At 56.3% G+C, this 16,080-nt stretch overlaps 5 protein-coding genes across 5 annotated transcripts; 2 read left to right on the forward strand and 3 right to left on the reverse strand.

Moving 5' to 3' along the window:
• Nucleotides 1-281: 281 nt before the first annotated feature.
• Nucleotides 282-3,216, forward strand: BDP81DRAFT_327189 (FAD dependent oxidoreductase-domain-containing protein; the record flags this gene model as incomplete). The annotated part of the gene is made up of 3 exons (XM_060585122.1): nucleotides 282-991; nucleotides 1,703-2,303; nucleotides 2,365-3,216. The coding sequence occupies 3 exons, from the start codon at nucleotides 282-284 to the stop codon at nucleotides 3,214-3,216; spliced, it is 2,163 nt and encodes a 720-aa protein (XP_060441626.1).
• Nucleotides 3,217-3,772: 556 nt separating this feature from the next.
• Nucleotides 3,773-4,370, reverse strand: BDP81DRAFT_435095 (uncharacterized protein). The gene has a single exon (XM_060591024.1). The coding sequence runs from the start codon at nucleotides 4,247-4,249 to the stop codon at nucleotides 3,971-3,973; it is 279 nt and encodes a 92-aa protein (XP_060441627.1). The 5' UTR covers nucleotides 4,250-4,370; the 3' UTR covers nucleotides 3,773-3,970.
• Nucleotides 4,371-4,676: 306 nt separating this feature from the next.
• Nucleotides 4,677-7,352, forward strand: BDP81DRAFT_463688 (fungal-specific transcription factor domain-containing protein; the record flags this gene model as incomplete). The annotated part of the gene is made up of 5 exons (XM_060594054.1): nucleotides 4,677-4,959; nucleotides 5,134-5,204; nucleotides 5,273-5,904; nucleotides 5,956-6,126; nucleotides 6,185-7,352. 5 exons carry the CDS (start codon nucleotides 4,677-4,679, stop codon nucleotides 7,350-7,352), a joined length of 2,325 nt encoding a protein of 774 aa, XP_060441628.1.
• An 817-nt stretch (nucleotides 7,353-8,169) lies between these two features.
• BDP81DRAFT_355317 (oxidoreductase molybdopterin binding domain-containing protein) lies at nucleotides 8,170-10,758 on the reverse strand. The gene is made up of 4 exons (XM_060586285.1): nucleotides 10,123-10,758; nucleotides 9,850-10,038; nucleotides 8,785-9,770; nucleotides 8,170-8,625 (listed from the first exon to the last, which is right to left on the reverse strand). The coding sequence occupies exons 1-4, from the start codon at nucleotides 10,282-10,284 to the stop codon at nucleotides 8,412-8,414; spliced, it is 1,551 nt and encodes a 516-aa protein (XP_060441629.1). The 5' UTR covers nucleotides 10,285-10,758; the 3' UTR covers nucleotides 8,170-8,411.
• Nucleotides 10,759-11,301: 543 nt separating this feature from the next.
• On the reverse strand, nucleotides 11,302-14,948 carry BDP81DRAFT_397424 (calcium permease; the record flags this gene model as incomplete). Its single annotated transcript, XM_060588320.1, has 3 exons — nucleotides 11,302-11,727; nucleotides 11,778-14,617; nucleotides 14,741-14,948. 3 exons carry the CDS (start codon nucleotides 14,946-14,948, stop codon nucleotides 11,302-11,304), a joined length of 3,474 nt encoding a protein of 1,157 aa, XP_060441630.1.
• Nucleotides 14,949-16,080: the final 1,132 nt, after the last annotated feature.

Genomic DNA, 16,080 nt, shown 5'->3' on the forward strand with positions numbered 1-16,080 from the left:
CGGTACCCCGCTCATCCCCGCGGGCCCAGGCGCCGAGATAGGGCGATGAGGCGCGCCGGTGATGAGGCTATCTATAGCCCAAGTGTCTTATTCATGGATGAGATGTTCGTGATGGTCGCATATAAACCTTCAAGACCATATTCGCAATCATACAAACTCACCATACTCAAAATAACTTCTTCACACAACCAAAATCACCTTGTGAATACTCCTTCACTATCACACACACACACACACACACACACACACACACACACACATCACATCACACAACCCCAAATATGTCATCACCAAGAAAACACGTCGTCTTCGACATCGTAGGCACCTGCATGTCCTACGACGCCATCCCCCGCGCCATCGAGACCCGTCTCGGCCCCAAACTCGCAGAACACAACATCAAGCCCGCCCTCCTCAGCTTCGCCTGGATCGAGGCCGCCGAGCGCGAATACACCTACCTCTCCATCCAAGGCCGCTACCGCCGCTTCTACGACATCTTCCGCAGCCTCTTCTACCGCATGCTCTTCCAAGCCGGCGTCCCGGAACCGCGGAAGCTCGCCACCGACGACGACGTGGCCTACATCATGGACCGCTTCCTCGAGCTCGAGGCCCGGCCCGGCACAAAGGAGTGCTTCACGCTCCTGCGCGAGGCCGGCTTCACAGTCTGGGCCTTCACGGCCGGCGACGCGAAGCGCGTGGGCGGGTACTTTGCCAAGGCAGGCATCGACATGCCCGCGGAGAACCTCAAGAGCTGCGACGCGGACGGCATCGGCAAGCCGGATCCCAGGGCGTATAAGCCCGTGCTGGAGAGCTTTGGCGGGGAGGAGGCGTGGTTCGCGGCCGCGCACATGTGGGATGCGTCGGCGGCCAAGGGGTGCGGGTTCAAGGGGGCGTGGTGCGCCGTGTACGAGGGGGAGCCGTGTACGGATTTGTTTGGGGAGATGGATGTCATGGCGACCGAGTTGCCGGAGATGGCGCGGAAGATTATAGCCGCGTCGGAGGGGGCGGCCGCGGCGTAAACGGCGTAATGGTAAGGTATCCGTACTCTCCTAGAGGGGGGGAGGGGGGTCACGGGATGTTTATTTCCTCGGTCTCGCACTCGAAGCGGCAAACCCCCGTAATAATGAACAAAATGACCAATCTTGATGCTTTGCTTTCTACCGTGAGCAAGATATCGTTCTCGGGTGTTGGTTGGAACTTGGTGGTGATTCGCTGTGCATACCTTGCATGTCACTGGACGCCTGCGATTTGCTCATCATACTAAGAGGGGGAGGGGAACAGAAAGAGAACCGGCAAATTGCCGGTCCCGTACTCCCCGCCGCCGGTTCGGCCTCCGGTCTCGGCCACTCGCCGTGTTTTCCGTCACAACGCCCCCAAGAAGCGCTAACATCCACCCGTGACCCGGAGCTGGGACCAAAGAGATATCGGTGGGGATGGATCCCATGCCCGAATCATCTTATCTTAGTTTTCCGACTTCAATGCTCCTTATCAGTCCCAGTCGAGCATCAACGGCACGTTTGTTGAACGAAAACGTGCCGGTTCGTTTTGATTAGTAGTAGCGCCAGCCCAAAGAAGCGGCTTCCGAATCTCTTCTGCACGCTTGTCTCCCCCAACATTGGTATATAGAAAGTCCACACATATTGCTTATCAGCTCGAGCCTCACTTCTAGCCTGCCTAGTAAACCTTTGCCCCTCCTTTGTGAAAGCCCGAAAGAAGCCTGCCAAGCCCACCTACCGCCTCTCATCCAGTCACATCCCATCGTCATGCCCGCACCAAAACCGACGAACCGGAACCCGGTTCCCAACCCCGTCACCTCCTTCTGGAACGCCGCCCCCCGGGCCCTCGACGACCACCGCACAACCCCGGAGCTCCCCGCCACGAGCGACATCGTCATCGTCGGCGCCGGCTTCGCGGGCGTCGCCACGGCCTACCACATCCTCAAGGACAACCCGTCCCCGCCGTCCATCACCATCCTCGAGGCCAGGAAGGTCTGTTCCGGCGCCTCGGGTCGCAATGGCGGGCACGTCAAGCCCGACACGTATTTCCAGGTGCCCAAGTACACCAAGCTCTTTGGGCCCGAGCAGGCGGCCAAGTTGGCTGCGTTTGAGGCCTCAAATGTGTATGCCGTCAAGGAGCTTGTAGAGAGCGAGGGGCTGGATTGCGATTTTCATCTGACGCGGGCGGTTGATGTGTATCTTGACCCGGAGCATGCCAAGGAGACTGAGGCTGCGTATCGGGAATTAGTCAAGGCGGGCGTTGTGAATGTGAAGGATGTTTCCTTCACTCCCAAGAAGGACGCCGAAAGGGTAGGTCTATCTGCTCCGCTTACATCGATGGTGAAAGATGTAGCTCATCATCCAAATGCAGGTTTCAGGAGTGAAAGGCGCGCAGTGCGCCTTCTCCTTCACGGCAGCACATCTATGGCCAGCAAAGATGGTCCACCAGCTCCTAGACCGCCTCCTCCAACAGGGGCTGAACCTGCAAGCCAACACGCCAGTAACATCAGTCTCGTCAACGCCCGACGCCGCCGGCCGCTGGACAGTCCAGACCCCGCGCGGCGCCATCAGCGCAGGTAAAGTCGTCGTAGCCACAAACGGCTACACGGCACAAGTCCTCCCGCAATACGAAGACCGCATCGTCCCCGTCCGTGGCCTCTGCAGCCGCATCACCAGCCCGGGCGGCCCCAACAGCCCGCACCTGGTCAACACGTACGGCATCCGCTTCGACGCGCGGAACAACGACTACCTCATCCCGCGAGCGGACGGTAGTATCGTCGTCGGCGGCGCGCGGCAAATGTTTTGGCATAAGCGGGGCGAGTGGTTCGACAACGTCCGGGACGACGAGCTGGTCAAGGGCGCGGCGCCGTACTTTGACGGGTACATGCAGAGACATTTCCGCGGGTGGGAGGAGAGCGGCGCGACGACGGAGAGGGTGTGGACGGGTATCATGGGGTATAGCTCTGATTTCATGCCGCATTTGGGCGGTGTGCCTGGGAAGCCGGGGCAGTTTATCATTGCTGGGTTTTCTGGTCACGGGATGCCGGAGATTCTGCTCTCGAGTAAAGGCGTGGCGGCCATGATTCGCGATGGGGCTTCTTTTGAGAGCACGGGGCTGCCGAGTATCATGGAGACGTCGAAGGCGAGGATCGAGAGGAAAGATAGTCCTCTTGAGGACGGGCTCAAGTCTCTGTGGGAGGATGACTTGAAGGCGAAGCTGTGAGCGATTTGTATCCATAGCACGGTGGTAATTAATAAAGATGTCAAGTTAATATCAGATTGAGTTACTCTGTATAATTCTGTTGCTCGTGCTCGTCAATGCTTTTATTTGTCCATTTTCTCGTCCTCTTCAACGAATTGCATGACCACCAATTGCATCTCTAGAGACCAATTGTCCAACAACACGATGTCGATTACTCACAGAATCTAGAACTTCGGTCAAATCCTCCCCCTATCTCCGCATCACGAGTCAAGTCAACTCCAGATTCTTAGGTTCCAGGGATCATTCCTCATGCACCATTTCGGCTCCGACCGGGATGTAGCCGGCTTCCCCGCGTCTTGGTCGCGAAAAACAGCGGGTCCGCTCCTCTCCGACCCCCCGCCGACCGCGGCGCTGGAGGTTTCGCCGAAATTCTGCCTCCCCGGACCCCCCCCCCCCTTTCTGGGAAAATGGGCGCGCGGCGGTGGAGGAAGAAGGAAACTAAGACTCAGAGAGAGAGTCAGCACTGCCAGCAGGCCTATCTTAGCTCCCCCTTCACACACACACACACACACACACAAACTTGGAACAACCACTGTCGTTCACTCACTCATTCCTTTATCCACCCGCATACCTTGCCCACTCACCTCCCGAGGAATTGCAAGGGCATTGAGAGAAAGACCCAAGACAAGACCAGACTTTCCTTTCTGAACACGGACTCTTCGTTACGGCGGGGTCACTTGGGAAACACTTTCCGCGGAGAGTTAAACAAACCTCCCTAAACACAAAGAAGACCAAGCCAGAGAGACAACAGAGACAGACACACACAGAGAGAGAGAGAGAGTCCTCTTCCACCGGCCCGGGTCCTCGCCTGGCCCTGTTGATCGGCACTGTCCGCTCTCTCCCTTCTCACTACAGTCCCCTTATCGGCTATTGCGACCCCAAAAAGAAGTTGTAGATGGATCCCGAGGACGGCCTGCGCCTGCAACGACACAAGCAGCGTCGCGTAGCGGATAAGGAGCGGAAGAGGGCAGTTCGAGCGTACGATGAAGCCCATTTCGTTTTTCCACGTTTTTGTTCAGTCCTTTTCATGACTAGTACTTCGGTTACGTCCAATTGATGTGAGAGAACCTCCCTCATGCTGACGCTACCAAGCTGTGACGGATGTCGGCGACTCAAAGAAAAATGCGACGGAGGAGTCCCTTGCCGCCGGTGCACCCGTCTGCGCCGGCAGTGCGAGTTCCTCACGCCCACGACGAGAGATGAGCCCGGATCGGAAAACTCGACGAGGTGAGAACTATAGAACTTTTAATCTCCTTTTGTTTCCCATCCTCCCTAAATTCAATATTGCTATGAGATCCCCTCACAATGCGATATCTGCATGCTTTCCATTTGGTTTGCGCAATTAAACATCTGGCTGACGAGGCCGGATGGATGATAATAATAGACCCCGCCCCCCGCAACATCATGAGGACGCCCAGAGAATGTCCTACATGGAGCGGCTCCTGGCGCATTACACCGGCAAGAGCACCCTCGACGCCGAGACTCTAAAGACCTTGGCCGAGTCCGTGGAGAAGATGAAGTCGTCTGGACGACCGCGCACCGGCCCGGAGGGCGCGGTGACCGGGGCCGGCGGTGGTGCTGGTCCTGAAGCGGATGTCACCATGGAGCCGGACGTCGGCGCCGAGGCAGAGGTGCAATCGCAGAGCTCCGACTCCTTCAAGGTCGACGAGATAACGGTTCAGCCTCTGGAAAACAACATCACACGTAAGGCGGGCCCCCCCTCTCTCTCTCCCCCTTCCCCTTCTCTATCTCCTCTCCTCCCCCTGCCGTACTCCCCCCCCCTCTTCCCCGGGACCGCTTCCCCGGACCGTCAACAAGCTCGGCTTTAGCATCCCGAAGGACCTCTCCCCGAAGACCGCCATGTTGACCTCCGAGCAGATTACTCCGGCGAGTTCTCACACTGGAACTTCTCCATGCGGATAAAGCAATGGATCGAACAGTGTGTAAACGTAAGCAACCCCCTTCTCGTCACAGAACCTATACCACGCGCGGGCAAATACTGACACCCCTCCCACAGGACGCTCCGGATGGTCCAAAGACACAATTCAAAGAATACTACCGCCCAGAAGAACTCCAGTCCCCCTCCAACACAGTAGCCTCCCTCTCCTCCCTCCCGCCCCGCTACGTAGCAGACTTCCTCGTCCAGGCCTTCTTCAACCATGCCGAGACGAGCTACTTTTACGTCGAGCGCCACTGGCTCATGGACAGGCTCGACCTCGTCTACGAGAACTCGGCCTCCTTGACGCGCCGCGACGTCGGTACCGTCTGCATGATCCTCATCATCTTCGCCATCGGCACGCAGTACGCCTACCTAGACTCCCGGAATGAACGGGGCGGCCCGCCGAGCGCCGCGGCCGACTCGAGCCCCTTTTCGGAGGATACCATCGGCATCATGTTCTACCAGCAGGCGTGCCGGCTGGTTCCCGACGTGATCACCATTTCGTCGCTTGAGAGCGTCCAGGCGTGTCTGCTCATCGGCCTGTATACGTTACCCCTCGACGCCTCGGGGCTGTCGTACGTCTACCTGAACCTGGCGGTCAAGCTCGCGATACAGAATGGTATGCATCGGAAGCATCCGGGGGCCGCCCTCGATCCCGTTATTCGTGAGACGAGGAACCGTGTATGGTGGACAGCCTACACGACGGAAAAGTGAGCATATCTTTGTCCCCAGGTTCACTCATATTCACTTTAATCTCCCAGGCGTATCGGCATATTCCACGGCCGGCCAGTATCCATCGCAGCAAGCGACGTCGACGCCGAACGCCCAGTCGACAGACCAGAAATCTGGCCCGGTTCAGCACCGCCAAACACGGCACACATGCTAGCAACCCTTCAGCTCAACAACGCTCTCAGCAGAATAGCTCACCAAATGTACTTCATCCCCAACTCATCTTCCTCCCCCTCATCTCACCAACACCCAACTCTCTAGATCCCTCTTCAAAACGTTTGAAAAGAATGAAATCCCAGAAGGCATGGCCAAACTCGTCGAAATGAAAGCCCAACTCCACAACTGGTGGAACAGCCTCCCAGAACCAACCTTCATCAAAGACCCAACCACCGGCCCCGCCGTCTTCCGCCCGACAATGCACCTGAGGCTAGAATACTGCCTCGTCCGCATGTTCGCCGGCCGCCCCTTCATCTTCCCCCGCGACGCGGCCCACCGCGGCAGCACAGCAAGCTCCTCCGGGTCCCCCGCAGACTCCGTCGCCATGACAGTCGCAGGCGGTCCTTCTTCCGGTGGTGCTGGTGCTGGTGCTGGTGCCGGTGCCGGTGCCGGTGCCAGCGCCAGCGGCCGCGCCACAACCAGCAGTTCAACCAGCAAAACAACACACCCGCGCGCCGTCCTCGTAGCAGACTGCGTCGACGCAGCCCTCTGCGTCGTAGAAACGTGCCGCCTCCTCCGCAACACAGTCGGCCTCGCCCGCGCCTCGTACACGGAATTCTCCTCGTGCCGCGCCGCGCTGCTCGTCATCATCACGCAGTGCCTCCAGAAGAAGACGGACCGCCTCCGCGACGCACTACGGGAAGGCATGGCGATGCTAAGGGAGATGTCGGCGGGCGGGGAGTCCGCGAAATCGGAAATGTCGCTTATTGAGGCCTTTGAGCGCGCGATTTCGAGGTTGGATATGGCTGACGAGAGCAATGGTGGTGGCGGGGGCGCGGGTGGTGCGTCCGGGGTGAAGGAGACTGATTATGCGAGGTTTAAAAAGTGGGAGATGCTGTGGAAGACGGATACGCCTGCGCAAGGGCAGGGACAAGGTGGTGATGCGAGGAGCGAGAGGGATGGGCTTGATGGCGCGGGGCTGCCGATTCCGCCGATTCCGCCGCATCCTGCGGGTTTGTGGCGGGGAGGAGGACACGGGCATTCCGGGGGAGGAGGCGGAGGTGCCGGGAGAGGAGGAGGGCATGTTGCGCCCGGCGCGGGGCGGCAGGGTACGGCGTCGTTGCCACCTGCGATGCCGTTTTTCGGGCTCGATGGGAGTCTGTCGCCGATGCCGCCTGCGCTCGACGAGTTCTCGGCCATGTTTGGGAACGGGTATGTGCCGGGGTTTGAAGGCATGGGCGGAAGTGTAAACGGGAACTGGATGGGTCTTTGAGTTCGGATTGAAGGAAAAATAAAAAGAAGCAACTAGTCGATTGAGACATTGCCTACTTACGGCCGGCGGAATCTGGAGTTTGCGTGTCTGTGTTCATTCCAAGCATCTCATCTAGGCACCTGCCTTGGATGTGAAAATATCTTCATCTCGACCGTACCTTCCACATGTAGAATCCCTACCTTTCATCTGAATACACGAGAAGGGTATATGCCCCCCCCCCTTCAAGTCCATTCCTGTCACCAGCCAGCAGGCGCCCCCTTGGGGGTCAGGTCAAAACTGGCTGGGTGGTGGAGTGGTTGAAGTCCATAAATAGCCTAATCGGTGAAGGCTTTCAGAGGTCCCATGTTCGAATTCCAGCTTGTGCATTGCTTGATATGAAGTAGAAGGCAAGGAAGGGGTGGGGTGGGATGTCGGTTTTCTTTTGGAAGTCGTCACAGGATTCCGTGTCGTATTAAAGAAAAAGAGAATCGTCATTGTTCAACAAGAGGCGGTGTATAAGTAAGAAAAGTGGTCTGACTACCACACTGACGGCCCCTCAGAGGTGGCCGGCCTCATGGCCGGCCTCCTGCAGAATACCTATTTATGCAGGACCGCGAAGCCAAGGAATAAGAACGGAACACGGAGTACAAGGGGGGAGAAAATAGTTCATGGAACAGACTCGAAAGTTCTATACAGCAATCTACAAGTTTGTGCAGAATGAACAAAGGTACTCAGATGCCGAATTTGGTATTTGCCGGTTGCGCACACTTCAAGATTGACATCACAGCAGGATCCATTGAGCACACAGGGAGCAGTCATTTTCATACAACTACATTAACATCTCAACTGTGGTCCTTGTTATGTGGTAAATAGAAGACGGCTTGAACCGAGGGGCTCAATACCTCCCAATGTGAGTATCTAAATTGAGAATTAAATGGAGAACTAAAGTAACGAACCTACAGGCTCATCATCGCCACAAAAACTAAACACGCCAAAAGTGCTCCATTGCTTCGCTCGTTATTTCTCCTCGCCCATCTTGTTCAACATGTCCAACCTGTCCAACCCAAACGCCCGCCCCCTTCACTCCGTCGGATCCCGCCCACCCTGCGCCGCCATGTTCCTCTCATACTCCTCATCCGACTCAAAGTCAATCTCAGCAGGCAGCGTAATCGGCACAATAGGGATCCCGTTCTCCTCAAGCTTCTTCAGTCTCGCCGCCGTCTCGGGCCTCGACTTGTTGATGCTGTATACCTTGATGCGGTGCGCCGAGGACGTGACGTGCAAGTCCCAGTTCCTGTGAGAGTCTCGTCGTCAGTCTCGTCATCATCATCCATCTGAATTCCCCTCCACCCATGATACTTGAATGTTCAAGCAAGAGAGGAACAAGAGAAGAAACAGAAACCGCGTTCCAAAGAAGTGAGAAGAGAAAAGGGGAAAAAGGGGACAAACATACCAAGCAGACCTCACAAAAGTAGGCTGCGTATTACACGCATTATCCCACGTCCTCACACAAAACTCCAACCACCCCTCCGCATCAACAGGCATCTCAATCTCCCACAACCGCCACGCGTGGAAATACTTGCCGCTCATCCTCTCCCACGGAACCTCATACCACACCCCGCCCCCATCACTGCTCACCTCGACTCTAACAGGCCAATGCCCGCCCCCTGAATACGCCCACCCCCTCAACTTCATCCTCCCCTCGTGCACGACCTGATCCATATCCCGCGGCGTCATGATCGCAGAGCTCACAGGCATCTCCTGGATCGAGAACCCGTTGCTGTACTTGACATTCTGCTTCCCCACCTGCGGCGTGTAGTAGATATACTCCCTCCTCTGCACCGGCGCGCTGCTCTCGCTCGCGATAGCCCGGACCCGCGTCAACCATTTCGTGCTCCGCGCCCCGATATACCCAAACACCACCGTCCGCAAGGGAAACCCGTGGATCCGGGGCAACGGCTCCCCGTTCATCTCCCACGCCAACAACACCTCGTTCGCCTTCACTTTCCGCCACGGCACGCTCACGACGTAATTATACACTTTTCCCTTCTTAAAGTACGTGTCCGCGCCGTAAAACTCCAAGTGGCCCGCGCCGTCCTTTAACCCGCCGCAGTATTTAATCACGTTTTTGAGTGATACCCCCGTCCACCGCGCCGTACCGATGGCGCCTTCGCCCCAGGGCGCGTTGATGAGCTCGTCGCCGTCGCCTGGGTACTGCGCAATCTGCTCGATGCGCCGCGTGCCGGAGCACTGGATCGAGACGACGCTCGTCTGGTGCTTGAATTTGGTCTTCAGGTCGTGCAGCGTGAGCGTTTTCGGGTCGTTGACGAGGCCGGCTATGTCGAGGGTGTATTTCGTCTCGTCGATTTCTGGGATGCCGCCGTGGTTGCGGACAAAGTGATCTTTGTTTGAGGTGATTTCCGTTTCTACGAGGCGTTTCTGCGGTTTCCGTACGTTAGGTTCTTTTGTCTGCCGAGTGGAAGGGAAATCTCAAGTACAAAGGTTGAATATGACCTACACGAGGAGGCTCGCCATTGTAAGGGAACTGGAGCACGTGAATCATGTCCTCTGCCTTTTCCTTCTTGACGATATCCCAGCTGACCTCGGGGATGTGGCCCAGCCCGCACGCGTAGTGGTACTGTTTCCATCGTTCCCCCGTGAGGATGGGATTCGTATCAGGCAGCGGTCCTAGTTGGTACTGGGGCGGCTAGAAACAGGCAGAGAGAAGTCAGTCAGCTGGGGGCTCTCTTGTACACATGACTGCGCCGGACATTGACATGTTCACACTCACATCCGGAAAGTCGTACTGCCTCATGAGCTCTTCAACCTGCTTCTTCTTCTCAGGATACTTCTCCCACTCGATATACCCCTTCCAACCCTCCCTCTCCTCCTTGAAATGAGGCGTCTTGCCCTTCGCCTTGAAGGCAATCGCGTGAGGTTCAGCAGGAGCCATGGTTGTTCAATGTGTCCAGATGGTTACAGGAAGTATGAAAGTGCAGAGTCCTATACACAGGCGTCTTAGGATAAGAGCTTGACCAGAGAAACGGGGAAAGGCGTCGTTGATAAAAGTGACCGGCCTGTCGTCCAGAGTTACCCCAAGAACAAGCCAAAAGTCAATCTCGCGCACTGGCGGAAGTCCCCCTCCCCAAGAACCGCGACATTCTCACAGGCAAACTTTCAATACCGAAGTGATGAGCCAGCCAATAGCCAGCCGTCCATTGAGAATCTGATGCCGTCATGAAGACATCAAACAACTTTCTTCTTTCTCCGGAAAGCCACTGCCGCGGCCGGCGCTAACAACCCGCATTTGCAGAATGTGTCAGCGTTGCAGGAGAGCCACGTCACCTATGCCCTCCCCCCACGCACGGGAGGAGCAATCAACTTCAGTCTTCAGATCGGGAATCTCGGTTGCAGAGATCTAGCCAAAGCCAAGAATTGTACCGTGGATGCGCGGCCGGCCGTTGTGCTACTCCACTTAGTCATGACGTTGATCGCCCAGTCCCCCCCCCCCCCCCCCCCTGTCGTTATGTCAAAACAAGCATTTGCCGTTTGGAACGCTATCACTAGACTCGGTCAAAAGTCGGTGACATATTCTGGCCTTCGACGAGAAGCCGACGAGGAAGCCGGCCGGCAGGCATTGATAAGCATGATGGGTACCGAAAATAATGACTTCAGGGTTTGAACATTAGGGATATATATATTCCGAGCGATCCGCGATGAAACGAAAGAGTAATCTAGGTAACGTGCTCCTCTCCCTAACGCCGTCAGCGTCCCATCATAGCCGCCTGCCAGAAAAAAACCAAAACAATGCAATGTCCTATCGGACTAAAAATTGACAGAAGCCACAGTTTTGAAACTGGCACTTTATGAACCTCTGACCTTCTACCGCCCTTTAGTGATGTTTCCCCCTCTTTGGGTATCGCCTCCCCTCTACACCCCCATCCTTTTTTTTTTTTTTTTCAAAATTCCTTTACTGCAGAACAGCGCCGCTCACTCTCCGGCCAACAGTCTTGATAGTCGAGTACTGTCCGTTGGCGCCCATGACGTCAAAACGACTCACGCTCATGGCATCCTCGGTATACCCTGAAAAGTAGTAGCCCACAATGACTACAAGGTAGCTAAGCAGCAGAATGCTGCCCTTGAAATAGTTGCTCTTTCCCTCACCATACATGTAGCTGAGGAGGAACACGCAGATGATGACCGTCACCATGTCCCACTGGGGGAACAGGAGTGAGAAGGTGTGCGCAGCGACGTCTTCGAAACGATCAGAGGTGACGTAGATTGCAGAGAATAGCACAAGGGCTGGGACTTGCAGCAAGCAAACTTGCAGCGCATAGGCAGAACCAATCTCCATTGAGAGCGCAATATTGCCGTTCATAGCAAACGAAATGGCGTTCTACAAAGCGTTAGTCAATATCAAAGTGTGGATTAGCAGGTTAAACATACCAAAAACTCAGTCGTGTTGGGAACCAGTGCGAAAAGTGTGATGCCCAAGAACTTCTCATCGATAGCGAAGCCCTCAAGAACGACGTCTACAGTGTCCACCAAGATCTCGGCAATGATAGCATAGAGTACGGTAGCTCCCATGAGAATGAAGGCACTCTTGCCTCGGCTCCAGTTGGGAGCGTCGTGTCCACCATGGGGTGCTTGGACAGTGCTGGCTGCTGCGAGTTCTTCGTTATCGGCAACCGTAGCGGTACGCGGAGCCGGAGGGCGGGAGGAGGTAGCAGCAGTTGAACCTGCGGGGAGAGCCGAGGTTCTGCGAGGCATCCGCTCTCTTGCGGCAATTGTAGCTGCAGTGGCCGCCATCTCTGCTACCTCTCGGACCAAAGCGTTGTTCTCCGCCTCTGAAAACCCGGGGATGTGGACCGTAGAGCGGACCGTATCGCTCCCACTGGACTTGGGGGGAACGACGTGCGGGATACTGACGCCGCCATTGCCAGCACTCAATCCCAGTCCGGTGACGGACCCCTGGCGAGAGCCGTCATCTTTCTTGTTTGCAAGGCCAACCTGCTTCAGCGACTGACCGAGGATGCGTTTGTAAAGATGAGAGTCGCGGACGTCGACCGAGGTGCCGGTGGTCTCGGCAAATGAGTGAGGACCCGACTGTCTGGCGTGAGCTTGCGCATGAGCCTGTGCGTGTGCCTCTTCGTGCTTCTTCTCGTCGATTTCAGAGTGCCAAATGACTGCAGCGTGGGTTCGCAGCGTGAACCAGAGTCCCACAATGTAGGAGAGGAACAACAACGTGGCGCAGAAGTAGCAGAACGGGCGGACAGCCTCAATATAGAAACGATCATTCAGCGCTGGAGTCTGGGAGAAGAAGCATCGCTTGCAGTCGCGCCCATCCCCGACAGGAGACAGACCTCCCCCAATGCCGCCGTGGTTGACACAGTCCAAACAGTTGAGCTCGTGAGTGCCGTAGATTTGGTAGAAGAGCGTGGGGCCAAAGGCGCCGAGGACTGCGAAAAGCAACATTGTCGAAGTGACACCGGCAGACCTGGCATTGAAGCGCTGCGTCTTGCGCTTGATGGCACCGAAACACATGGAGAGGCCCGGGAGGAAAAGAATACCGGCGAAAATGCTTCCCACGATGCTGCCTTCCACCAGTTGACCTTTGCCTTGGGTCAGGGCAACGCAGTAAAGGAACACCTCAACAATGGTGGAGAAGAAAGCATTGATAGCAGCGCCAACACCCATCGAAGACTGTGCCGAGATGGAGGCGACGGCTTGGCCGATGAAGTAGGCGAGCGGAACGATGGAGAATAAGCCGGCAATGAAGAGGAAAGCGGGTGACGTGATGAAGAGCTCCAAACCAAGAACTTGGTCGAGAACAAGATAGTCAAAGATGACGAAGAAGACAACTCCCATGAGGTTGATCAAGAACACGTTCGTGCCGTCAATGGTATACTTCCAGTACTTGATACCGACAGCGCGGTACGTGCACAGCAAGATTGACGAGTGCGGCGTGTCAGCTGTGCGGGCGAGAACGATATCAGACTCGAATGAGAGCGCCAAGGGGTGGCGGCGCAATTGGTCGAAAAGCAGCATGGTGACCTTGCCCATTGGGATCGAGAAGACGAGGAACCAGCAGATCAAGGATACCAGGATCAACGAGGGCGAGAGCAAGAGGTAGAAGAACAGGAAGAAGACGACGCGTCCAATGTTCCACTGGCCTCTTCCGAACAACCGGCGTTTGATCTGGGGTGGTGTCTGGCTTCGCTCCCCGCGTCGAGAACGGCCCAGGAGGCTGTCAGTCTCGCTCGGTTCCGAGTCGATGCTCCTCCGCGAGCGTCCAACAATGGATCGGCTGCGTTCGGATCCCTCCGGACCAAAGAAGAGGCGGCCGTATTCCAGATCACCACTCTGCCACTGCTCATACTCGGAAATGCTTCGTCCTTCGCCTTGGTCCTCGTCAAGGTAGGCGTCATCCTGCTCCAGGCGCACATATTTGCCGAATGGATAGAAGAGATAGCCAGCCAAGCCCCAGAGAACTCTGCCGTATTCCCTGCCGCTAGGAGTTGCTGCGAACAAGAAGCAAACCAGGGCGCCGAGAGCCGAGAAAGCAGCCATCCACCAACCAAACAACAAGGTCCAAAGAAGGTTGAAGAAGACAAGCCAGGTGTGAACTCTTCCGCCAGGCGACGAATGAATATCGCCCTCGGCATTCTTCTGCACCGAACGATCTTTCTTGTACAACGCAGGCTTCCACAACCTGATGCCAAAAGGATGGGTCTGGTTGATGGCCTGCTGACGATCCTTGAGCGTAAAGCTCTCGGCGTCGCTCACGTCGCCATCTGACTCGGCATCAATGTCCTCTTCATCAGGGTGTATCGAAGGAACGCGCTCAGCATCCTCGGGGGTTTCGTCGTCAGCTCTCGGCGTCCGTGGACCATCTTCGACCTCATCATTGTCGTCGTCGTCGTCGTCATCGACTCCAGTGTCGCTGCGGGAAGATTGGACGCGCGACAGAGTGGTGGCCAGTTGAGGTCGGCGGCGGGTGCCAAAAGCGGTGCTGCCCTGGCGGCTTTGATGGCGGCCAACGGCATCTGCCTCGACCTCATTGATGTCGTCGTCAACAGAAAAGAACTCGCCGCGGTGTGGTGCTGATGGGTTGGTCGACAGTCGACGGGGCATGGGAGGCTTTCGCGGCTTCGCGGCTTTGGGGCGTTCGGGACCCATCATGGGCGATCTAGCACTAGCAGTTGTTGTCGAGCGAGAATGCGATCGATCGTGGGCAGACGGGTCGCCCAGGTACTGAGAGCCGGAACCTTGGGTATGTATAGAACCTGCAAGCGCACGGGGGTTATGATATCAGCCAGGGGGTTTCCGCGTTGGGCGACTGGGTAACTCGGACGACCAAGACTTGTTTGGTTTCTGGGCGTGCAACACAAGCAGCGGGTCGTACGTACCGTAGCCACCACCTTCTGGGCGCCTCCGCACCGTGTCGGTGGACTGGAAGGACTGGAAACTTTCGGACAGACCTTCGTCGCGGGAGGCGACATACGAGTCGAACCTCGAGGGCTGATGACGAGTATCAGTGGGCGATGCGGTGGTCGAGCTATCGTGGGACTGATGAGATGGATGGGACGGTGTGCCCGGCCCTGTTGAGGGATCCATGGTGGGCGACAACGAATAGGGCGACGAAAGAGCGCGCAGCTGTTTGGGGACGATGGAGCAAGATGGGTGGAGGAGATTGGCAAGGTGCCGGAGATGTGGGTTATCAGTGCAGGCGCAGGCGCGGGACGAGACGGCAACCCGGGGGTGGGAGAAGAGAGCGTCGGGAGGGTGGTTTCGAGCTTGGAATTCTCGATGTTTTTTTTTGCTGTCTTGGAACGGCGAGCTGGTGATTAAGCGATATGAGGAGAAGAAACTTGGGAGGGGAAGAAAAAAGTTGTATTGTTGTGTGTCTGTGCCAGTTAAGGTGGTGTACGAGGTGCGGTTGGGTTTAGGTAGGTCCAGGTCCAGGTTCAGGTTCAGTCAGGTTTGGGCTCAGTCCAGTGAGAAATGTGAGGATTACTCGGAGAGCCCGATTATGGGTCGAGGAGTCGGTGACGGTGACGGTGACGGTGACGGTGTTGGTGTCGGTGTCGGTGTCGGTGTCGGCGTCGAGGCTCCCCCCAGCTGGATATCTGACGGGTCTCAGTCTGGTAGCCGAAGGCTTATTGCTTATAAACAATGGAGAGAGGGAGGACTCGGAGAAAGATTGAACAGGCGAGCCAGGAACAATAGGTGAGGTAGGCAGACCGCAGACCGTAGTAGGTAGGTGACTGTGGTGGTGTGGTGTAAACAAGCTAAGTATCCGTAGAAGGGGTCCAAAACACACAAATACACGATGGGGAAGAAGAGGACGACCGGGGGACGAGAATGAGAATGATGATGGGATGATTAGGCCTAATGTCTATCGGGTTCGAGAAGAAAGGTGTGGACTTGTTCCATTCCCGTGCGGTGGAAAATGTTTCTTGGGCAAGGTACAGACGGACACACAGACAACGGGATCCTTCTATCTGTAAGGTATGTAGAATGTCGAATAAGAAGTACGAGGCACAAGGTATCGATGGATGACCCGAATCACCGATGCTGCAATTTGTGGTGGTGGTCGCTGGTGGAAGAGGTGGTGGAGCAGGAGTTCGTACCATGGAAGCTACTTGCCGGCTAACGGTGGCTGCTAGGTAAGCTAAGGTACCTATTGTGTTCCACTAGGATCTACTCCGTACCTCAGTACTTGCCTTACTCTCTGAGTCTCTGATGT

The sequence above is a fragment of the Colletotrichum phormii genome (genome assembly GCF_030913505.1).
Source record: "Colletotrichum phormii strain CBS 102054 chromosome Unknown BDP81scaffold_19, whole genome shotgun sequence".
NCBI lineage: Eukaryota > Fungi > Ascomycota > Sordariomycetes > Glomerellales > Glomerellaceae > Colletotrichum > Colletotrichum phormii.